Genomic DNA, 24,973 nt, shown 5'->3' on the forward strand with positions numbered 1-24,973 from the left:
TTCTCTCTTGAAAAAGCAAGCAAACAACAACAAAACTATCTTTTTCCTGACTTAAAATATTCTTTCTTAAAAAGGTAGTACCTCTTCATATAGAATTCATTATAGAACTTGGGAAATACAAAAATGTCGAAAGAAAGGGAGACTCTCTTCTAAGTCACACTGGAGGTCCTCCCCTTGTAACTGTTTAACAAAATTGGGATTATTGTAATTGCAATTTTGTATCATCTGGGCGAACATTTATTTTTTCCCATGTAATTAAATAGTCTCAGACGATGGGGGAGATTCCAGTATACAAATCTGTTGCAATTTATTTAACCAATCTCTTATTGATGGACATTTGAACTGCTGCCTGTTATTCATTCATTCATTCATTTATTCATTTTTAGGGCTATTGTTAAGTGAGACAGCATTTATTACAAAAAACTTTACCCATATCCTTGATTCTGTCCTTTGAATTCCTGGAAGTGGAATTGCCGGACCAAAGAGTGCGTGATGCATAATATCAACATCTTTTCGAAGAATTATTTTACCCTTTTATACTCCCACCAGCAAGTTCATAGAAGTAAGATGGAGTTGCGGATGTCATTAACTGTCAAATACCGAACTAGAACCCCCAGCCCTCGGCTCTGGTCTTCTTTCACGTTTTCCCGCCCACTCCGTACACCAGCCACGAGCGCCACGAGCGCACCGCCCCATTTAGTCCAAGATGGCCCGCCCCTTCCTCACTCCCCATCGATTCTGTCCAATAAGAAGCAGTAGTCATTAGTATCGCCATACTATTGGTAAATTGAAGTGTCCATCGCGCTCGGGGGCGGGCTTGGAGAGATCTGACGGACGTGACGAACCGACCAGTGTGAGCGCGAGCGAGGTGTGCGTGGCGTGCGTGGCGCACTGGCCTGGAAGTACTGGACCTGTGAGGTGTGCGGGCGGGGTGCTGCGAGAGGCTTTAGCGGACATGGCTCCCAACGCGCCGGCAGCCGAACCCGAGTATCCTAAAGGCATCCGGGCTGTGCTGCTGGGGCCCCCCGGGGCTGGCAAGGGTACGCAGGTGAGCGTCTGGACCCGGCTGGGCAGCGGAGCCCGCCGAACTCCAAGGTCAGGGCGGCCGGAGACCCGGAAGCCCTTTTCTCGCCCAGCAGCGGACTGTGGGCTGAGGCCTCGGGGGACCTTGGCCAAGATCTCTGGTCGGGTGAAGTGTTTAGGGGAGGGTCCACAAAGGAGGCGAGGAGTCTGGGTTAGGACGAGTGCTTGAGGGATCCATAATTGGAGTGTCTTAGGAAAGGAAAGGATCTCGGTTGTTGAATGCCTCATGGGTTAGAGTAGAGGTTTGAGGGTTGGGGTGAACCTGGGACTGAGACTGAATTACAGACCCGAGTGGAGACAAGATTCCTTTCCAGTTGGAAGTAAGTTGTCCTGTCAGGGTTACGTTCCAGGCACCAGGGGTAGGAGAACTTTTTGATAATGATTGACGACTAGAGATAGAGGAGCATCTCCAACACGTGAGGCAGAGTGGGAGCTAATGTGTGATTAGGAATACTGCTGGGAGAATGATGTGTGAGCCACGAGTTAGGGAATGGGGCACAAACCTAAGATCTTCCCTGAACATCAGGGAAGATCAGGATAACTTAAAATGATTTTAGATGAGAGAGAACTTGAAAATTTAACTTCACGAATCAACAGGTAGGAAAACAGACCCAGAGAGGTCAAATGACTTTCCCAAGTTAGTGAAATTGGTTTTATGGAACCTAGGTTCTCAGGAGCCTTGGACCTCCAGAGGATTGGAGTCTGAAGTTGGCCTCCTGCCCTAGCAGATTGCAGGGCCCCACTTGGCATCTGGGCCCTCTCTAGAGCTGGGAAATAATGGGGCCATAGATCAGAGTTGGGATTTATGATCTCATTTAGGATTTGGAAGTCTACAGGTAGGGTTATTGATGTCCCCTTCCTGCTAAGGATTTAGCATTGCCCCACAGGCCCTAGGCCTTGGACTTTAGTTTATCACTAGGCACTAAAGAGGAATTTCTGAAAGTCTGGGCTCCTAGGTGAATGGGGTTATTTTATGCCCACTCTTCATAGCACAGATCAACTTAAAAGTCTTGGCAAGCCTGGCAATGGTGACCATGCTTGTAGTCCCATCTACTTGAGAGGCTCAGGCAAGAGGATCATTTTAGCCCATGAGTTTGGAACCAGCCTGCACCACATTAAAAAAGGAGGAAAAAAAAAAAAAAGGTTAGCAGACTACCTTACCCATTCTTGGGACCCCTGTGGCACTCAGCACGTTTACTTGGCATTTACTGGAGTTACTGAAAATGGATGAATGACACAAATTAATGTGGTAATGAAGGGAAGGGAGGTCTAGAAGTCTGAGTGTATTCCTGTGGCTTTGCTCTCTACCTCTGGGCATTGGGTCAGGAAGAACTTGGACCACTTTCCCTTTTCTTACCATAAACTCATCTGATTCTTCTTGAGGCCCCACCCTGTACCTAATCCCCTTGTACCCAGTAATGTTGACATCTCCTTCCTGTTGCCATCTCAGTTATTAGGTAACCTGTAACCTAGGGATGTTTAATCCTGGACTTTGCAGATTTTTGCTGTGAGTGACTCAATAAACAGCACAGCTTAAATGCATCTTTGAGGGTTTTTTTTTTCCTTAATTTATATTGAAATCGGTAGTTTCAGTAGTTGTGAAATGGACAACTGTCCCCGTGCTGAGACAAGGACTTTATAGTCTAGCAAACTGTAACTTCAGAGTCTCAGTGTTCTCACCTGAAAAGTGAAAAATTCACAGGGATGCTGGAAGATTATGTTTTATACATTTATAAAGCATCCAGATGTAGCTAATTGACAACTTGGCTCATTGTAGGTGTTCCGTGAATATTGACTCCCTTACCTAAGTAACACATCTCTCCCCCAACTCTGATGTATTTCAGTGTAAAGATGACTAAGTCAGGATATTTTGAGGAAAATAGTACAAGTTGATGAATGATAGAAGTTGACCAGAGAATGCTTTGTGAAGTGGAGAATTTTAGAGCTGGAACTTGAGGAAGGAGTAAGCTTTACACAAGTCACAATCTCTGTACAGCTTCCTTTCCATAGTGGGAACAATAGGAATACTGGTGGTTGTAGTTTTATGGAGTTTAAAAAGAGTTGAGCAGGGTGTGGTGTGACACACTCCTGTAATACCAGCTACTTGGGAGCAGAGGCAGGAGATTTGCAAGTTCATGGCCAGCCTGGGCAACCAACCAAGTAAGACCCTGTTCGAAAATAAAAAGGACTTTGGAGATAGATCAATGGTAAGGCACCCTGGGCTCAATCCCCAGTACCTAGAAACTTTAAAAGTTCATAAATGCTGCAGCGTGGCAACCTGTAGCAGCATTTCGCCTGCAAACACACCCAACTCACCCAAACTTTTTATTATGAAGAGTTTTGAATACACCAAAGAAGACAGAATGGTGTAATGGTTTCCAGTAACCATCAGCTGGTGCTCGTTTCCCCCATCCACTCTCCCTTCCCAAATTATTATAAAGCTTCTCCCAGGCACCATAACACATCATTTGTAAATATTTCAATGTACATCTCTAAAGAGGCTTCTTTGAAAAGATACAAGTTCAATATCCCCTAAAAATTAAATTTTAATAGTAGTTAATGGTCAGATTTCCATTTGTCTCTCAAATATGATAGTCTTACTTTTTTTGCTCTTTGTTTTTTTAATTCTACATTTTTGTGTGGAAAACTAGTTTGTCCTGGTAGTGTTATTGCTCATTTTACAAATTTTTTATTGTGTCCCTCTGGTCTGTTTAACATCTTACTCTGTCCCACTTCCTACAAATGCTTAATCAGATTTAGGATCAATTTATTGACCCATCTACCACAGGTAATGCTCAGCTCTCCATTAGCAGGCATCTACTTGATACTTTTTTGTCTCTGAAGTGTTCACATCCATAACTATTCAGTGCCTAGGTCCGTCAATTCATTATAGGTGGCAAAATGGTGATGTTCTAATTATATCACTCCTTTTTCATTTCTTAGCTGAACTCTCTCTAAAGAAAAGCTTGCCCTCCTTTATTTGTATCCATTGATATGGTTCATATAGAAAAAGTGAGATAATGCTTAATTTGTTCTCTTTAGTTGTCAGCTTTCAGTTTGTCTTAAACATTCAGAGCTCCAGTTTCTTTTAGGAAATTAGAATGTGTGCCCCAGCACCTTGAAAAAGAAAAAAAGAGAGAGAGAGAGAATGTCTGGCCGCCATGGGCCTTCACTCCAGCACAGCAGTAGTCTCTTGGAGCTGAATAATATTGTTACTTTGGATGGTCAGTGTATTTGGTCCCCCGCACAGTCCCCTTTGTTGCCTGTTGCTTACATTAGAATCATTTCATTTATTTACATTGCCTGATTGGCCCCCATTGGCAAATATTCACCACTTTTGATGTAAAATTCCTAACCTGGGAGTAGTGCCCAGTGCCTACTCAGCGATGTTTTCTTCCTGTTACTACCTCCTGCTGTACCTAGTATTTTAGGCATTTTATGTTGGCATGACTTAAATCTGTTTGTTTTTTTAATCCTCGATTTTAAATGGTTAACCATTTTAAAAACTGCCTGTTTTTGTGTCAATGTTAAGGTTTTAAAACATGTAGAATACTTGGGTTTGTTATTTTATTTAAATAACCTTATTTCTGTCTCTCTTCTGGAGTCGGATGTTCCCCCAGTATGGCCAAAACCAAAAATGTATTTCTTTTTTTTTTTTTTTCTGCCAATCCCCCCTCATTTTTCCAATGTGTCTGGCTTTTGCCAATTCTTTGAGACCAGGTGCCCTTAGGCAATCAGTTGCAATCTCCCAGGTCTGGTTTATTCAATTACTTTAGTAATTTAAATTCACAACTCCCCAAACTCTCATCCCCTCTGTTACAGTTGGAGAAATAGAGTCCAATTGACTTGTTCTCTAGGCTACGAAGCAAGTAATTGACAGAGCTTATGCCTGAATGATTCCAAAGCTCTTTCTGCTGCTGTCTACTTCCCAAAGTTAGATTTTTCTCCTATCCTGTGCATGTCAGGAGAATGTAATAATTACAACATAGTAACCCTTTACTGGGTTATGTGATGTACCCCAAACTAAAGATTATACATGCTTCATGTAATTTAATTTTATGACCCTAGAAAGTATGTTCTGTTGTTATTCATACTTTTATACTGACAAATTGAGGCCCTAAGGCTATATCTTGCTGCAGGATACAAATATAGTAAGTAGCAAAGGCAGGATTTGAACTCATGATGTCTGCCTGATTCTTCATCAGTTATCATTTTTGGTATGCATACAAGTTGTAAAGCACTGATTTAAAATATGTAAGTGGGGGGCTGGGGTTGTGGCTCAGTAGTAGAGTATTTGCCTAGCACATGTGAGGCATTTGGTTCAATCCTCAGCATCACATAAAAATAAATAATTTTTTAAATACATATATAAGTGAACAATAAGAATAGAAGGAAAATAAGGGGAGGCCCCAGGGACTAAAATGAAGTAAATTAAATGCCATGCATGTGGTATGTCAAAATGAACCCAACTATAATGTGCCAATAAAAGAAAAAATAGTAAATAGAATTTTTCAAAATACATGCTAGTAGAAGGTGCCACGTGGGAAGCATCAGATGAGTAACACTGACAAATGCCAAGTTAGTTCAGGAATAGAACAAGAACTGGAATTTGTTGCAGGTCTTCTGTATATTTTCTTGCTCGCGGGGTAAGGTTGGTGATAATAGCCCAAATAAGAGGCGAAGTGGAAATCCAAACAGTTTCTATAATTTAAAAAAAAAAAAAACTTTTACATCAAAATCTAATATACATAGAGAAAGATGCAAATACTTTTTGCAAATGATGAATTTTACAGTGTTAACACAGTTTTGTATACCTTACATGCATTATCAAGACAGAACACTGCCAGCACTGGAATCTTATGATTCCACACACACACAGGCCCCTCCTCTATGGACAGCTACACTAACACTGGGTAGGTTGTTTTAATGTCATATAGTGTTATGGATAAGAATTAGGCCTTGACTGTCATGGGGCCAGCTGCCAGCTCTGCTATTACTAGTTGTGTGATCCTAGACAACTTAGCCTCTGAATTTCATCTGTAGGGAGCAGATAGAAATAGTTCATACTTCGTGGGTTTGTTATGTATTATGCAAACTAAATGTTGTAAATTAATGCATGGACAATTGCTTAACATGTCCTTCAGAGGAAGAAGAGGTGGTTGGGAAGGCTTTTTTTGGAAGAAATGGACTCAGAATTTTACTGTAGAGAAGGATATGACTGAGACCAGTAGAGGAAAGGAAGAGTTCATTCCTATGTAAAGAAGAGCCTATTGTATGTGTGGGAACTATACATGCAGGGTACTTTTGGAAGTAAGTATGAAGAGTTTGCCAGGTGTAGGGAGTTGATTGTGGAGGGCATTGAGTGCCAAGCTAAGATATTTGTCTCAGTGCTAATGTCTTAGCACTTAGATACAGGAAGCTTCTAAATGAATATATAGGTGGGAAGAGGGTGGTATATCCAGCAGTATTGTAGGATATGATTCTATGTGTGCAGAGGCATTGAAGGTAGAAGTGAAAAAGACTGGAAGCCAAAAGAAGATTGTGAGGTGAGAGAATAAGTGAGTTTGGAGGGAACTGGTGAATTTGGAGACTGATAGTTTCCCTTTATTTCCTGATGCCAGGAAATATGCTAAATTTTGTTCGTTTTGTTTTGTACTGGAGATTGAACCAGGGGTGCTTTACCATTGAACTACCTCCCCAGCCCTTTTTATTTTGAAACAGCATCTCACTAAGTTGCTTAAGGCCTTGCTAAATTGTTGAGTCTGACCTTGAACCTGCTATTCTCCTGCCTCAGCCTCCCAGGTCACTGGGATTACAGATGTGCACCGCCTCAACCAGCTATGTTGGATGATTTTGCACGCACACTCTTATTAAATCCCCATGGTAGTTTTGAAAATAGACATTGTACTCTATGGATGAAAAGGCTGAGGCCTTGGGAAAGTTATATAACTTGTTCAAGGTGAAGCAGTGAATGAATGATAGAAGCTATTTTCCAATCCAGATGTGTACCACTACAAAACCCAGTTTCTTGCCACTACGCCAGAGTGTCACAAATTGTGCATGCATCAGAATCACAAGGCACAACATGAGAACCACTCAATCATAACTGTAATGGTGGGTCTAGCATTTATATTTTAAGCAAGTGCCTCGGGAGATTGCAATGACATAGTGCTCCTCAACTTAGGATGGGGTTACATTCAGACAGACCCATCATAAGTTGAAAGTGCATTTAGTACATCTAACTTACCAAACATAACTTACCAACACTGTATATCGTACATTATCAGTTCTTTCCACTCATGAGCTCCTGACTGACTAGGAACTGTGGCTCTTGCTTTTGCCCAGCATCACAGAAGAATACCAGTCCACATTTTGCTAGCCTATGAAATATCAAAGCTTCAGCTGAATGCGTATCTCTTTAAAACCATGATAAAAGCCAGGCATTGTAGCACACTCCTATAATCTCAGTCACTTGGTACACTGAAGTAGGAGGATTACAATTCAAGGCCAGCCTGGGAAACTTGGCAAGACCCTGTCTCAAAAAATAAAAAGGACTGGGGAATGTAGCTTAGTGGAAAAGTGCCCCCAGGCCTAATCTCCAGTACCCAAAAAAAAAAAACATGATAAGCCAAAATATCCTAAGTTGAAAAGTTGAACTGTGAGAAGTCAGGATATTTGAGAACCACTAAGCCCCAGCATGCTGTCCCTAATGATTTTGGCCATTCCCATCTACTCCCCTGAAAAAAGTTCACCACCCACAGGATTCTCATAGAGGTGATGATCAAGTCCAGTACTTGGGCTCAGCAAGTGTCTTTGGCCAGCAGCAGAATGTGATTGTGTGAACTTTAGCCTCCTCCTCTTCAAAGTGTAGCCCAGTGGGCAGCCGCCCATCCAGGCCTGGAAGCTGGTTTAAAATTAAGCACTTCCTTGGCTTGGCACTTGCCTTTTGGAATCATAATCTGCATGTTAACAGTACACCTCCAGGCGATTTAGAGTCTGAGAAGCTACTCTAAGCACAAATTTGAAGTGTGATGGAACTACAGTAGTTACTTCATTGTACTTCTGCAGTCTGCAATAAAGAGGGCAAAAAAGATCATGGAAGGAAGTCTTTTATTTATTGAATGCCAACTGTGCATCAGAGGTTTTGGTATTTATTCTTTTAAGGGCTCTGTGAAGTTGCCATTATCCCCATTTGGTGAACCACCTCGAAAAGTTAAATAACGATCTCAGTGTCACACAGCTCTGAGTGCCTCAGGATTCAAGCCCAGCCATGTTCTTTGCATGAACTTTCATGCAGCCAACAAGAAGTAGAGTGGTCTTCCACCATGCCACGTCTTCCTGTTGGTGTGTGTTCTTCACACAGCTGTAGAATCAAATCACCTGGAACAGTGTAGAAAAGTCCTGCAGTTTGGGAATGATGATAGAACAGTTAGATTCTGTGCAAACAGCTCTTCTCTGTAGTGTTTTGGTCACCTTTTCCCCATGAGCAAACCTGACCTCCAAATGATTCACCCAAGTAAACTTTAATAACCAAGGAGAAATTGAATATATGACCACAGTGCCAGCCTGGATTTCCACTGCCAGCAAGTTCTGATCTTCACTATTTTCCCAAGGTGCAGAGTTTTTAATGCTTTCTTATATGGGTTCCATTTTTCTATAAAATAATTTTCTTTGCTTGAATCGAATCAGTTCATGAATCACAAACCAGAATTTTCTGTATTAAGCCCCATTTACCTTTATTGTGTGCTCCTAAGAAAACTCAGAACAAACTGGTTTGAACAGGGATCCAAACTACTCAATTCCTAAAACAACTGAACCAGAAAGCTAAGTATTGAGCTCCTTTATCCGATTCAGTTCTTTGTGAATTCTGTATTCTTTTTTGCCACTACAAAGAGCTTAGTGGAAAAGTGCCCATGTCTGAGATCTTTTCATGGTCTAATTCTGTGTTCCAATTTGTAGTCCACCAAATTGTGAGCTCTTTGAGGACAGGGTCTCTTAGTGAATATAGAACTAAGTCAAGGGTTATGCTCACTGAGGACTTACTATGTGCCAGGCCCTGCTTATGCAGAATTCTGCATAATCTTCTCATGAACTCAGTGATAAGTACTATTACTTAGAGGAAATATTTTACTTAGAGGAAATTTGACACATAGAAAGGTGAAGTAATTTCTCAAGTCTCATGAATGTAGTGATTGGTGGAGCTGGAGTCTGAAACCAAGGCAGATTGACTCTCAAGCCCATGTTCTTATCCAAAAGTCTACACTGCATCCAAAACTACCATGTGGTTGCTTACTATTTGCCATATGCTCTACTGCTATATCCAGTATAAGCCTCACAGACACCTTCCAAGATGGAGCTTTTTGGGTTTTGTTTTGTTTTGTTTTGCCTTTATGTTAAATAGAAGAGGAAGCCGAGCGTGTGAGAAGTTAATAATTTGACCAAGGTGATGCATCTACCTAGTGACAGGGAAGGGGAGGAACCCAGTCCTCCCTGGAAGCAAACATGTTCTTCACCCTGCCCTTAACTCCCAGGCCCAATTAGCCATGTATTATTGTATGACAATAATACGTTCATTCTTTGGCAGATAATTTATCACATTATGTGCCCAGTACTATGCCATGTGCTTTATATATGTGATCTCATTTAAGCTTCACAGCAAATATATGAAGTGTTGATAACAATATTTTGTTCTTCCCATTCATAATAGGGAAACTGAGGCTTATATGTCACAGTGCATCTAGTGAAAGTAGTGATAATAGAGGTTTACATGTTTATCACATGTCATTATCATAATCCTATAATAATTTTACATTAGAATATGATATAAGGTACTTTTATCTCTGTATAAGTAAGAAAGCAGAGATTCTCCTGAATTCACACAGCCAGTACATGGCAGGCAGGACCAGGTTCATACCCAGATAGTCTGACACCAGGGCCTTCAGGGTTAACTATATCTTGGCTTTTGTCTTTCTTCCACAGGCACCCAAATTGGCAGAAAACTTCTGTGTCTGCCATTTGGCCACTGGGGATATGCTGAGGGCCATGGTGGCTTCTGGCTCAGAACTGGGGAAAAAGTTGAAGGCAACTATGGATGCTGGGAAACTGGTAGGTTTGGTCACATCAGTGAGTCGATATTCCTAGATCCATGTTGTCTAGTATGATAGCCATCAGACACATGTGGCTCTTTAAGTTAAATTAAAATTCAGTTGTGTTAGCCATATTTTAGGTATTCACCAGGCAACAGACATAGAACACTTTCATCATCACAGAAAGTTCTTTGGGACAGCTCTGTGCTAGAGGGTATTTTTAAAAACTGTCAGATTATATGAATTTTTCGAATAGCAAGTTACTTGGTTTGTTCTAAATTTGTGTCTCTGAATTTATTTACAGTATCTTTTTTTAAAAAATATTTTTATTTTTTTGGTGGTGTTTAGGATTGAACCCAGGGCTCTGCACATGGTAGGCAAATGCTGTGCCAAATGAGTTACATCCCTTATTCACAGTATTCTCAAGGTTCCTTTATGCTGATGCTTTATTATAATATATTAAAAATTTAGGACCAAAACTGAAACTGCCATCCCTAGGCCAGAACTCAGGAATATTCAAAAGAAGACTCAAAGTCACAGATAAGTGTTTTATTTAACCTCTTGCATGGCTATGTTCTCTGTCTCTAACAAGGGAGTTAGCAATTGGAACAAAAATAATTGGGGAATATAATAGAATTTTCTCTTGAGTTTAGGCCAGTCAACCTGATTGGACAAATACAATGAATTAGATACTAAATCTCTAATTAATGCCAGAGCTTAATTATAACTGAGTTATTCTAGAATCTGACCTCTAGGAATCACCTTCAGAAGTCATTTTGTACTTGGTTCTCTGGTCTTTTTGTATCTGAGAATATTGATTGGGGAAGGTGCTAAGTTTTGCTTTCACCTCCAACTTCCTCTTAGGTTTGGAGTTACCCTGTAGTATGTCTGCCCACCTAACCATTTCTTTCTAGCTTTCCCTTTATGTTAGTGAGGACTTCAGTCAAGCCAGACAGTTAGATATTTTGGACTTTGGGTCTTGGCAGAAAATTCTGTACTGAGAAAATTAGGATATGACAATAAGATTGCTTAACTCCAACCTTCACTTAGTCATAGAGCTTATACTTTGTTCCCGAGTTCATAGCTCGTCCTGAGACAGAAGACAGCCATAATGAGTGACCTTCACTGCAATACACTATAGGAAGTTTTTCTACAAAGGCTCAGGAGAAAAACCAGATTTTGAAAGCTGAGAGGGGTCCTTCTTGAGGTTTCAGAGAGGTTCAGAAATGTATTGGGTTGGTCCTTCCATTCTTTATTTCTGATCCAGTCTTACTAATTCAGTAAATTTTTCTATTACCTTACATTCAGGATTGCCCAGATGTGTGACCAAGCACACATCTCAGTCATTATACTGTTAGTCCAATCAAAATTGTGAATCAGGAATAATTAGTGTCTGCCTGCATTCTGATCAACCCCCATTCTATCCCGGTTCTCCTCAGATGATCTCTTAGCCATGTACCCTCATCTTTCCTGTGCCATGAAGTCAGCTGGTTGCTGATAAGCTGTTTTCTAATCGTTAGGACTCTGACTGTAGTAGCAAGGGAGGTCGGAGTTCTGTGGTCTCAGAAGCTGTAAAAGTCCCTTTCACATGACCCAGATTTTTGGAACACAAGACAATTTCAAGGGAAAAGAATATGTATGTTAACTACAGAAACAGTTACAAAACCGGGTCTTGCAAATGGAGCCACTTCACATTTGCTCTCGTTTTTGCTTCTTTGAGATCAAGAGGACTTGCCATTTAGTAATTAAGTTATACAAATAAAAACTTTTGACACTACAGTTGGGCTAATGTCACCTAGTTAACAAATTGAAATCCAAGGCTATTTTGTTCTTTACTTCCAGGTAAGTGATGAAATGGTAGTGGAGCTTATTGAGAAGAATTTGGAGACCCCTTCATGCAAAAATGGCTTTCTTCTGGATGGCTTCCCTCGAACTGTGAGACAGGCAGAAATGGTGGGTTGTATATTATTTGTATCACCATTGCCTAAAAGCAAACTCTGGCCCTTTATCTCTTAAATCCTTTTGAAGGAGATTGGTCTAACCATCTCTGATAGCTTAGGTGGGTCACACTCTTTTACAGCTTGATGACCTCATGGAGAAGAGGAAAGAGAAGCTTGATTCTGTGATTGAATTCCGCATTCCAGACTCCCTGCTAATCCGGAGAATCACTGGAAGGTATTTTTCCCTTGAAGGTCCCTTCTTTTCATGTTTTCTCAAAATTTTGTCAGCCTATGAGAATTGCTCTTACCTAATCCCAGCCATGAAGGTTAGTGCCATTTCAACATGAATTGATCTTATTTGCTCACATCCACTGAAGTGGTGACATGAGATGGCAATATATAGAAAAAAGTGCAAGGGATTTGAAGGCAGCATGTCAATCCTATCTTTTTTATCTTTGACCCTAGGCACTTTGCTTAACCTCTCTAAGAAGGCTGTTTCCTTTTACGTGGAATAGGGTTAATAGTTCCTGCTTCAGGTCCTATTCAGGTGCATGTTAGGTAACAAAGTACGTAGTTCATGGCTTTACCTAATAGTAGGTGCTTAAGAAATTCTTTACAGATGTATCTCTATTTTAGTGCTTTCTAAATCCGATTTCAGTGGAGTTTCATCCTTTGCTGTGGGCTTTTTATTAATTTTAAAAAATAATATTGTACAACTAATTAAAACAAATTAAATTTTTTTTTAAATATGACCATCTACACAAAATTCAGAAAACAAAGGAAACATTTGTTCATAGTACAGAAATATTTTAGAAGCTCTCAATTATGAATGAACCCTCCGTTATTTTCTTGAATATGGGCTATAGCTTTTTTTTGTCTTTGTCATTTTAATGAAGTCTCAGGAAGGTGATCATTCCACTGTCCCAGATATCCATGATCATTATTTTTAATTATCACATGAAATTTCAGGTAGTAGGTGAGCCATTCTTTACTTATTCCCTTACTGCTCTATATTTGTGTTTCTTTTGATTAGCTATTGTTAAATTGATAGTGTAATAATTATATGACATTAAATTTTTAGTTAGGAAGAAAATATGTTCTTGTTTTAGACTATTTCTTTGATTTTCTGAGGTTGAACATATATTATGTATGTATAGTCCATACCTTCAAAGAGAAAGACAGACACACAAATAGATGGCAGAGTGATAGGAGAGATGTTTTCCTAGAAAGCTGTAGGAATTAGTCAGATCTACCTTATATTAACTTTCTTTTCAGATGTCCATTTCATAGGCTTCTTCATTGCAGGGACTTTTGTTTCTTTGCATTCCTATTATGCACAGAGTAGACAAAGTTCATGCAAGCCAATGAACAATAGGGTTGACAGTAAGGAACATCACCAAGCCTGGAGTCCCTGAGTTACAAAGCAGATGTTAACAGAACCAGGTGACACTGGGGACCTTTGATTCAGTGGGTCCAGCTTCCTGAGTATCTGCTTCCTGCGTAGCAGGACCAGGAGAGGCTCTAGAGGAACAGTATAGTGATGTCCATCGCTGACCTCAAATGGCTGTTCAGTAGTGTAGTATAGTAGGAAGGTTCAAGAACAGAGTCTGGGAATGGGGAGGGAAGCTGCATAGGAGAGGCAGTATATCAGTTCAACCTTTCTGAATGGAAAGAATTTCAGTGAGTCCTTCCAAGAAGGGAGTAGAGGCAGGAATGAGTATGGATTGAGGAGGGATTCTAGCTGGGGCTAGTAGCAGACTTGTTTGCCCATAGTTGGAGGAGTGCTCTGGAGATGAGGGGCAAAGGGAATGCTGTTGGAAAGAGGATGGGAATTTAATGGAAGGTCTGCCCGACTGAAGAGGGTGGACTTGACAACGAGTTCAGGAGTCGTGGGATATTCTCAAGCCACTGGGTGTTGGAGCAAAAACTGCATTCTAAGAACATTACGTTGGTGTTAGTGACAAGGTAAATTGGAGGAGAAGAGAAACAAGATAAAGACCCCATCTTTGGCTTGCTCATGAGCCACATGAAGTGATGGAGGCCTGCAGCTAGGTGGATGGGAATGGAGCGAGCAAAAAGATTCTAAAGAACAAGCTGCAGTAGTACAATAGAGGGCGAAAGGGGAAGACTCACCTCCTCCTTTTGGAACTGAGTGCTTTAGTGTCACTTCCTCCCTCAGAAGAGGACCTGCTCCCTCACCGGGCATGCCAGCTAGCAAAAGTATTTTTCCAAATTCACTGAGTAGATGAGTGGCAGAACCAGCACCAGAAATCTGCTTTCTGCTTCCTAGAATACTGCACTGATGGTTGGAAGAAAGTGAGGCAGGTTGTAGACAGTTAAGTCTGAAGTGATAAAGGACCTCACTATAACAGATTTCTGAATTAGCTATGACCTCACTTCTAATTAATAATAATTTGGTATCTTGAATATGATGGTTAGTTTCTTTGGTTTTTGTTTTTCACCTATTCAGTATTGGCTCTCTGGTACCCTAGTTATCTTAACCCTTGGCCCTCTGGTATCATTATCTTAATGTCTAGTACCATCTCCACTTGAGGATGAGAAAACGGGAGTCTAAAGTATTATCAAATATAACAGTGACTGGCCAGGGCAATGGCATACACTGGTAATCCCAGCAACTCTGAGAGTTATCTAGGGGTGTTCATCTAGGGGCATTATCTAGGGGTGTTCATGTCCATGAATTATTATTTTTGTTGTTGTTGTTAGCAGCTGTTTGGTTTTGTAACCAAACTAGTTTAGAAAATGGCATTAATCTGTGTGCAGTGGCCCATGCCCATAATACTAGCTGCTTAGGAGGTTGAGGCAGGAGGATTACAAATTCAAGGTCAGCCTGAACAACCTAACTTAGCAAGACCCTGCCTCAAAATTAAAAGGACTGATGCCAAATGGGATGGCTCACACCTGTAATCCCAGTAATCTGGGAGATGAGGCAGGAGGATTGCAAGTTTGAGACCAACCTCAGTGATTTAGGCCCTAAGTAACTTAGCAAAACTTTCTCAAAATAAAAAGGGCCAGAGATATAGCTCAGTGGCAAATTGCCCCTGGGTTCAATCCCCAGTACCAAAATAATAAGTAAATAATAATAACAGTGACTGTAGAATCCCAGTTTTGATTGCTTCTCACCTTTGCCTCTACCTTCAGGCCAGGCCCAGTAACTCATGGAGCTGTTTTTGCTGGTACTTGAAACCAATTGCATTTTGAGAACCTGGAGATTGGGCTTGCTTTGTTTCATTTACCTTCTGCATTTCTCTTTAAAGTAAAGTTTATGGGACTGGGGTATCGCTCAGTGGTAGAGCACTTGCCAAGTATACATGAGGTCCTAGGTTTGAACCCCAGGACAAAAACAAAAAAAAAAGAGATGTTCATGGATGGGGAAAGAGCATGTTGTGTGTAATCAGACAGTTGAGGGCATCTGGGAATTCACAAATGGTAGAAGTGAGTTATATTTGTTGCAAGGTGCCCTGTATCTTCCAGATGAAGAAATATCACTGGACCCCCACCCCTTCCAAAGACACTGCAGCTGAGCCCAGCAGCCTGTGCTCTCCCTCACCCTGGGCCTTCCAGTAGATGCCATTTATGAATAGATGGACCAAAGGACCTCTTCCAGGGACTCTGCCACCACGCCTGGCCTGGGCTATTTCTTGATGTATTTTTGTTTTAAAACAAAACATCGTGTTGTCTGATCAAAGATAGGACTCAAACTCCTGGGCTCAAATTATCTTCCTCCCTCAGCCTCTCAAGTAGCTGGGATTATAGTGGGATTATAGGCCCACACCACTGCATCTGGTTTCATAACTTGCTTAATATGTCATTTGTCCTGATCACCTGAATATTGCCCTGCAATGGTTAGGCTGTGCTTTATGTGATTGTAAAGATGTGCTGCATTATCTAGGGGTGTTCATGTCCATGAATTATTATTTTTTTTGTTGTTAGCAGCCATTTGGTTTTGTAACTGAACTAGTTTAGAAAATGGCATTAATCTGTGTGCAGTGGCCCATGCCCATAATACTGGCTGCTTAGGAGGTTGAGGCAGGAGGATCATTAGTTATATGTTCCACCATTGTCTCCCTGACCAAACTCTGTTTATGAACAGAAATCTCAACTCATTGCTTCATCTAGTCTCAGGGTTCGACTTAAGACCTGAATTGGACTAGGCACTATTTGTGTTTGTTGAATGAACTAGTGAATGCACTGTTTGTGTCCATTGAATGTGAGTAGAATCAATGACTGTGTGAGACCAACACCAGAACCCCTTCTCTCAAGTCCTGAATTATGTAGTTATGCTAGTGGCTTGCCTCTTTAAACAATCATTATGTTTGGTCAAACTAGAAAACATACCCACTCTACCATTGCATAAGTCTAGTTATTTTCCTAAGCAAGAGGTGCCTGTAGGGCTGGGGTTGTGGCTCAGTGGTAGAGCGCTTGCCTAGCATGTATGAGGCACTGGGTTTGATTCTCAGCACCACATATAATTAATAAAATATAAATAAAGGTCCATCGACGACTAAAACAATATTTTAAAAAGAGAGGTGCCTAAAGCTGGCTTCTCTTTTGGGTTAAAGCCTGTACATCCAGCTTTTCTGTCTGCATCATTCAGAAGAAACTTGGGGTGAGGGGGCTACTTTCAGGCAAGCTGATTCATGTACATTTGCTATCTTTCAGGCTGATTCACCCTAAAAGTGGCCGGTCCTACCATGAGGAGTTCAACCCCCCAAAGCAGCCCATGAAAGATGATGTACGTAAACTCAGAACAGGAAATTTTCTTTCTTCTTTTTTCCTTCATTGTTTCTTTTCTTTCTCTCTTTCTCTCTCTCTTTTTCCTTTGTTCTTTCTGTCTTCCTTTTTATCAATATTACTAACTTAAGCATGAGAAATATAGTACTGTTAATAAATCAGATGACCTGTGACAAATCTGTATAGCATCTCTTTGGGTGGTTTATTGCTTCACCTCAAGCAGCTGCCAGTTCCAGCTGTTTCCCAAGGCCTTATATTATCTTCTGTCCAGAGCAGCCGCATTCTGATTTCATGGCCACCTAAGTGGTCAGCTAATCAAAAATGGTTGCAGAGCTGGGGATACAGCTCAGTTGGTAGAGTGCTTGCTTTACATGCACACAGCCCTGGGTTCAGTCCCCAGCACCACACACATACACACACACAGGTTGCAGGGAAGCCCAGAACTAGCAGGTGGAGGGGTAGTGCTGAAGAGAAGTGTGCTGATCTGTTCTGCTTCACAATATCCTAGTGACTGCTCTGCTGTACCCTGGAATTTCACACGTGGCCGCTAGACCATTCACCATAAGGAGTACATATGATCTGTTTTAGAGCATGCAAGCCACAGTGAGAATTTCCTGGGTTTGTCTTTGTCACATGAGACAAGTTCATCAGGTCATCCAGGTTCTATAAATAAAAATTCCAAAGCCATCATCATTTAGGCACATTTTGAAAAACTGGTAATTCTACCATTTAGAGTCCTTTTTCACTTCACTTGCCACTATTAGAATGTTGGTAGATGACACTATAGTACTTATGCTAGATATTTAAGCAACTAGGATTACAATTACTAATTTCATCTCTAATTTCAATGTATTCTCCTGGTCTCAGGGGCCTCCATCGTTCTTGCTTCTCTCCCTAGAAGTGTTCATCTTGGAAGATGAATAGCCTAAGCAGAGACTTGTGAGAGAAGGGTCCTCTCATGAGGGCCTTTCCTCATGTTGCTGTTTCTGACAGACTCTCCGACTTCTTTGGTCTATTGGTCTGCTACTGGGAGTAGAAAAGTTCTTTACTGGAGAGGGTCTCGATTATCTGTCTTTGTTTCTGATGAACTGTGGGATCAGACAACATCCTAGACAGAATGGTCCCTTCTCACATCTGGCATGGGTAAGGAAACCTTGCAAATAGACCCAGCATTTAAATCCCCTTCTTATTCTCAGATCACTGGGGAACCCTTGATCCGCCGATCAGATGATAATGAGAAGGCCTTGAAAATACGCCTGGAAGCCTACCACACTCAGACCACCCCACTTGTGGAGTACTACAGGAAACGGGGCATCCACTCCGCCATTGATGCATCCCAGACCCCTGATGTCGTATTTGCCAGCATCCTAGCAGCTTTCTCCAAAGCCACATGTAAAGACTTGGTTATGTTTATCTAATGTTGGGTTCAGAAAGGAATTTCTTCTTTCTATCCCTGTTAAGGGAGTGGGTAGGAATGACAGGGCAGGCAAAGGGAAGCTTCCTTCCTTAAGCTAGCAGAATATCTCTTGATTTATTGATTAAAAAGCACTTGCTTGATGTACCTGGTGTGTATGCAACTCTCATCTCATCTGTGTTTCTGCGTGTGGTATGTGATCACTCCTACTCTCTATGTTTGGGTCTCAGTTACTTTACCAACTGTTTATTTCTTTAGCCATACTCTTTGTTTTGTTTTGTTTTTTTTGTTTTTTGTTTTTTGGGTACGAGGGATTGAACTCAGGCACTCAACCACTGAGCCACATCTCCAGCCCTATTTTGTATTTTATTTAGAGACAGGGTCTCACTGAGTTGCTTAAAGCCTCACTTTTGTGGAGTCTGGCTTTGAACTCGTGATCCTCCTGCCTCAGCCTCCCAAGCTGCTGGGATTATAGGCATATACCACTGCACCCGGCTCATTAGCCACACTCTTGGTTTTATTTGTTAACCAAAATAAACCAACCCAGGTATCTTCCAGGTACCCGGTTCCAAAGCCTCATAGTATTTATCCCATCTTTAACAGCTGATAAGAAGTCTAAGGTCACATGAAGTCAGGCAGTTCCTGATGTAGAGAGTTGGCAGGGATTTCCACTTTTTTTTTTTTCAGTCTACAGTGAAAAGCTACATGAGTCAGTGGCTGGATAAGGGAGCATTAATTCCCCCCTAAATGGGAAAATAAAGGGCACTTTTATTACAAATTCCAGAATTTACTGGGAGAGGGTATCAGAAAGAGCCAAGCCAGGTTGAAATGTTTTTATGATCTATTTCATGGTGCTGTAAGATATGGATTATTTGGTACTTGGGTTTAAAAACTGAATCGTTTCAAAGAATTAAACCAGGTAAAAGGTCCTTTGGAATTCAGATTGTCTTTTGAACATCCAGATTGGACAACTGAGAGCAGCCAAATCCATTTCCCCAAAGAGAGACCAGGGTAGGTTTGTTTGCTTTTGTTTTTAATGTTTGCCTGTGTTCCAAAGTATTAACAAAACAGTGATTTGGGGGTGATCTATTCTTTTATTCATTTTGGTCAGAATTTTTTCAAACCCAGTCCCCCTCTAGGATATGAAACCCAAATCAAATGTGTCCTTTTGAAACTCAAACCCTCTCCCTCCCATATCCAGTGTTTCACCCTTTATTTCATGATGGTGTAGCCACAGATCCCCTACACACAAAAAAATTACCCAGAAATAAGATCACCTGTGACAGTAAAAAATGTTTTTATTTGTAACATTGGCTCTCCAGCTATTAAGCATTCCCTAGGATCCATGCTGGCCTTTTTGGTGTCTGGTTTGATTATGGCAAACAGAGCAATTAATGGGTTCCTGTGAAGAGACCACAAAACCTGCAGTCTCTGGGAAAACCATTAGAAAGTCAGTGGTACATCCAGTAAGTAATGCTGCCTGCCTCAGCGTAATCTGTTGCTGACTCGTTGGAATGAACTATAAAGTGCCTAGTCCCCTTCTGACCTAGTCCCCATCTGTAAGACTGTGGGGGCTTGTTGTTCTCTGCCCACATGGAAACTGGGTGTGGGTATGTGACATCTTGTTTTCCTCTTCGCCTGGTCCAAGTGAGTGAGTGCTGCCTCTGCCCTACCTTTTTCTCCTGGCTCTAATCTAACCCTTCCTCTCTTAATGAAAACCCAGTCTGGCTTTGGGTGTTTCTGGAAAGCACATGACTTCTGGGAAGGAAAAAGAATGAAACTAAAACTATCAGCTATGCCTGCCAGGAGTCTGACATCCTTCTCTGAATGAGGGATGGATTCCTGAATCTTGTAATTGATTCCTCTTTGACCAGGGATAGTTGCAGGCACTTGATCTCAAAGTCAGGGTCCCTGAATGTTTGCTAACTGAATGTGTGTACTCCTTTCTTAAACACTTGCCATCTGTCCATGTATATTCACATGTGCACACGTGCACAGATGTGTGCAAGTGATACTTAAGCTGTAGGTAGAAAGTAGATGATCACAGGAGATACCTTTCTGAGGTGGTTATGATTGTATTGTTGCTTCATTTAATTGTAAAGTCTTAACCTCAGCAGGCATGAGAGCTTTCACAGCAGAGAAATGACCAGTGTTTAATGCATTTGGTTGCTGGGGCGTGCATGCCAGCCTTCTCTGACGTTTACTTGGTTTTTAAAAACCTATTTTGTTCTCTCTTGTTTCCTCTCTATTTCAGCCTAGTAACAGAAGGCCAGGCGAGACTGCACCACTGCTCATCACCCCGCGGCGTGATCCCTGCTCTTAGGTGCTGGGCAGAGGGGAAGGGTGTCAGGGGAAGCATGGAGAGGGAGGGGTGGTGAGGGCTCAAGAGGACTATTTGGAAGAGCAACAGTGTTGTTGTAGTGAGTGGGGTTTTTTACATATAGGTGGGAGTTTTAAAAATATAAAGATTAATTTTTTAAAAAACACTGTGATTGAAGGGTGTGGATACAAATAGGGTGACACAGTATTATTTCTAAGCAATTGGGTTTTCATCTACTCAAAACTGGTGACAATATATTTTAAAGCCAGTGCTCTTAGACCTCAGCTTTTTTCTCAGAACCTCATGGGGTGCCAGGCCAAGAATGCAGGAAATCGAACTGTGGTCCTATGTATTCTGTAACTTGGAAGAGAAAGTGTTTGATTGTTGTCCCTGGTGCCCCACACCTTAAGATCAAAAACTCATCTCCACAGGCTGGGGATGTACCTCAGCAATAGAGCACTTGCCTAGCGTGTGCAAGGACCTGGTTCAATCCCCAGCATCAAGAAAAATGGAAAAGAATCATCTCCACATCTGAAAGAGATAGGGGTGTACCCTCGGAGCTGGGGCAAATCAGGTTTTCTAGTGTTGGGGAGAGAAGGGGAGGCAGGTCTTACTCCCTTCCCCTGACTCACCACTCATGGCTAAGCTCATGGTCTCAGCAGTCACCCAGTACATGCCACAATCTTATGCCTTTTTTCATCTGTGGTCTGTGAAGGGACGCTTTTTAATAAATGAGCAAGGGCTGGGGATGTAGCTCAGTGGTATAACACTTGCCTGGTATGTGCAAGGCCCTGAGTTTAGTCCCCAGCACCATGAAAAATAAGTCAATAAAATAATAAATGAGCAAGTGTCCTAAGCTATATGGTCCAAAGATGACCCTTTCCATCCTCAACTGTGAGTGGGATCACTCAACAGCACTGTGATGTATTATCTTCAATGAGGTGCCTTTCTTAATTGACCAAATGCTGCCTTGTTTGGCCCTAAGTCAATAAAGTATGTTAAAAATTTGTATCCCGTTGTGGCTTTTTTTTTTTTTTTTTTTTTTTTAAGAGAACCTGGGCTAGAAAAATGACCTTGAATTCTGGATTTGACCTGGAAACCTTCTCATGGCCACTAGTAGCCTTGTAGCATGGAGGTCCAAGTATGTGGTCCTAAGATGCATTTGCAGACCCTCTTAACTGTCAACTCTTAGGCCTTTTCTTGATCCCAGAGACAAGGCAGCTTGGTCTAGTAGAGACATCACTGTGCTTGGAGTTCTCCAGGAGACCAAGAACAGATCCCAGTGTTGGCCTCCCCTCTGTTCCTGCTTCCTCATCTGAAAAAGTCCAGTAATGCATTTTCTGAGGCAATGGTATTAAATGAAGTTTATAAGGAGAAGCTTTGGCTTGGTGCCTGGCATATAACAGACAATGGATAAATTGTTAGTTAGATCAGAACATACAACAGAGAAATATCTGCTTCCTGCCAGGCTGTATAATATTGAAGGGACAGCTGTCCACAGCCTAGAAAGCCAGTGCTTCTAATCCTAAGCCAGGTCTTTGTCTACCTTTATGGCTGCTGCTTTTAACACCCTTGGTTGCTTCTTTGTGTGTCCTAGTTTAAATCCATTTACTCCCCAACAAAAGTGAGCTTAAATGGTTTGTCCAAACTGAAGCTCGCATGCTTTTAGAAGACTGCCTTTGCCAGGGAGGTTTCCGAGAAATTGCTGCTGTTCCCAAAACCAGAGGGAGCTGGGATAGAAGCGCCACCGTTCTTCAGGCATCTTGTTACTGAGAGTCAGAGTCCTCACCAGCATACTAAAACCTCGCCCTGAGCAGCCCCTCCCTTTGCTCCTCCACTTCCCCACCTCAGCAGTTATTTCCAGGTGTCAGCATGACTGATTTGCTCTGATCAGTTCGCTCCCCAGGCTATTTAAACTCCGTGAAAATGTTCTTCCCTTCATACATCCAATTGGGAGGGAATGTTTGTCAAAGCAGCCCACAAAGCAGCATAGAATGGTTGAGAAGAATAAGCTGAAAGATGACTGAGCAAGCTGTTCTTCATTTACTCCTTTGGGCCTTGGTGTCCTCATTACAAATCAAGATTGGATGAGACAAGAATTGCCACCACTCCTGGAGGACTGATACGCCAGGTACTGTACACAGGCTCTCCACACTTGACTGCACATCACTCTCACAAAGCACCCTTGCAGTCAGGACTGTCCTGTTTTACAGGTGAGGAAGGCAAGGACTCAAGTGAAGTAATGTTCCTCAGGTCACACGGAAAGGCAGAGTTGGAACTTGCTTGCATTGGTCTTCACCCTTGACCTTGTTGCTGAAATGACTTGTGCAACTCTATAGGCAGAAAGGGCCCTTCTGAATAAAAGATCTTTCAATGGACACATTGCCAGTCACACAAGGGAGGCACTCTTGTGTACAGATTATCACTGACAGAGCAGAATGGGATAAGGAGCAGCCTCTGTGGAAGCCTCAGTATTTCCTCAGAGGAAGATGGCTCAGTGAGTCAGAAGACTGATTTAAACAGCAGCTCCTCCCACCATGAGATCTTGGGCAACTTATTTCCCCTCAACAGTGGAATGGAAATGATCCCTACACTCAAGTGTGCTGACAACTAGTCACTAAGATGCTCATATGGGTCAGGACAACCAGTACACAGCAAGTACTCAGTAAATACTGATGGAGTTCAGAGAGAAAATGTAGACACTGGTGAGAGCTGTTGTCTCCCTGAGCAGGAGGAACCAGGCTAAGAATTCTTAACTTTAGTATAACCTAAAAATCATGGACCTCCAAAATTGTATGCAGAATTCTTTTTGTATTTTTATAATTAACAGCGTCATGTGTTGAATGCTTACTATGTGGGAGGTTCTGCATACATTATTCTCAGTAACCTCCTGGAAATAAGTACTGTTATCTCCATGGTATGTCTGTGCATTTTGAGGATCACACATGTGACCCCACATCCTATCCTCATTCCACTGTGCTGGGTGATTTGATACTTTACTGGGGAGAAGGGAAAGGTTTTCAGGCACTTATATTACAGAAGAGGCTACAAGTCATGGATCAAATGAAAGGAGACATCTACACAGTTGTGCTCTGTCACAGTGAAGGATCTGAATGGGAAACATTGTCACAGGTAAGGTCTTTTCAGTTCTATCATCTCCATGACTTCCTTGCTATTGGAGTGAAGCTCTTGTAACTACCCTTATTCCAGGATGGCCAGCGGGCAGGGGAGGAGCCAGTTTCCCCCACCTCTGGTTCTGGAAAAAGTGGCAGTGGGAGGGTGTGTGTATGAGCTGTACTTCACAGTCGTCCCTCGTGGACTACAGCTCTGTGTAGCTGTGGCCTTGCATTATTCATAACTCCAGAGGGAGCACCGTGCTTCTGAGGTCTCCAGGATGTGACAGCTCTATGTTTAGAGTTGTCTGGGACAGTGCAATGATGACCACCTCTCACAGATGGCCCCTTCCAGGGACCCAGACCTGGCTGAGTTGCCCCACCAGCAGAGTAGGTGGGAGTGGAAAGAAAAGGTACAGTAAACAAAACCAGGTGATCCTGTGCAGATCACCACCTCAGACCCGTAGGCCAAACAGATCTGCACTTTGGGGAGTAAAGTTGATGTGGATCAAATCATCCCGTTATACAGTGTCCCTTCAAGAAAGACTTTTAAAGCCAGGAGTGGTGGTGCACACCTGTAATCTAGCAGCTCGGCAGGAGGATCGAGAGTTCAAAGCCAGTCTCAGCAAAAGTAAGATGCTAAGCAACTTACTTTAGACCCTATCTCTAAATAAAATACTAAATAGGGCTGGGGATGTGGCTCTGTGGTCAAGTACCCCTGAGTTCAATCCATACCCAGTTCCAAAAAAAAGAATGACTATGGGCAACAGACCCTCTTACATCAGAAAAAAAAAAAAAAAAGACTCTTAGGACAGATTCCTCTGGACTGGGACCTAGGAGACACTTATGCTCTCCTGTTTAGTTGGTCTTCATTCTTCTAGGTCAAAGATGCTTCATTTTCTTGTGTTTTCCTTTTGGCCCTGGCTATGAGGAGATTCAACTGTCTTTTGTTTAGCTGCTATGCTTTCTTTTGCCAGATTTCTTATTAAAATTTGTACCCCACCTCAATCTCAGTTTTTTTATGTTTAGCATTTTTGTGCTGCATGTTTGTGTTGTAAACTGCCTAGAGTCTGCTTTGGAAGAGAAGCAGGTTTACAGGAAAGGTAAATGAGGCAGGGTCTGGAAGTCAGAGGTTCTGTGCAGAGGGTGGCACGTGGCAGCAGAGTCTGCTGTGTTAGGACCGCTCTAATCTAGTGACCCACCCCAAAGGGGTCTTGAGAAATTCACCTCTTGTTGGAAATAGTACTTTTCAAACAAAGTGCAGA

The 24,973-nt window shown here is 41.9% G+C and overlaps 1 protein-coding gene across 2 annotated transcripts; it reads left to right on the forward strand.

Moving 5' to 3' along the window:
* The first annotated feature begins 889 nt into the window (after window positions 1-889).
* Ak2 (adenylate kinase 2) lies at window positions 890-21,606 on the forward strand. Of its 2 annotated transcripts, XM_047524131.1 has the most exons (7): window positions 890-1,048; window positions 10,063-10,188; window positions 12,012-12,122; window positions 12,250-12,344; window positions 16,790-16,862; window positions 18,058-18,253; window positions 20,530-21,606. In XM_047524131.1, the coding sequence occupies exons 1-7, from the start codon at window positions 956-958 to the stop codon at window positions 20,532-20,534; spliced, it is 699 nt and encodes a 232-aa protein (XP_047380087.1). In that variant the 5' UTR covers window positions 890-955; the 3' UTR covers window positions 20,535-21,606. The 2 variants fall into 2 exon arrangements, with proteins under 2 accessions (XP_047380087.1, XP_047380078.1); XM_047524122.1 differs by lacking the exon at window positions 20,530-21,606 and having other exon boundaries at window positions 18,058-18,422.
* Window positions 21,607-24,973: the final 3,367 nt, after the last annotated feature.

The sequence above is a fragment of the Sciurus carolinensis genome, chromosome 1 (assembly GCF_902686445.1).
Source record: "Sciurus carolinensis chromosome 1, mSciCar1.2, whole genome shotgun sequence".
NCBI classification, from domain to species: domain Eukaryota; kingdom Metazoa; phylum Chordata; class Mammalia; order Rodentia; family Sciuridae; genus Sciurus; species Sciurus carolinensis.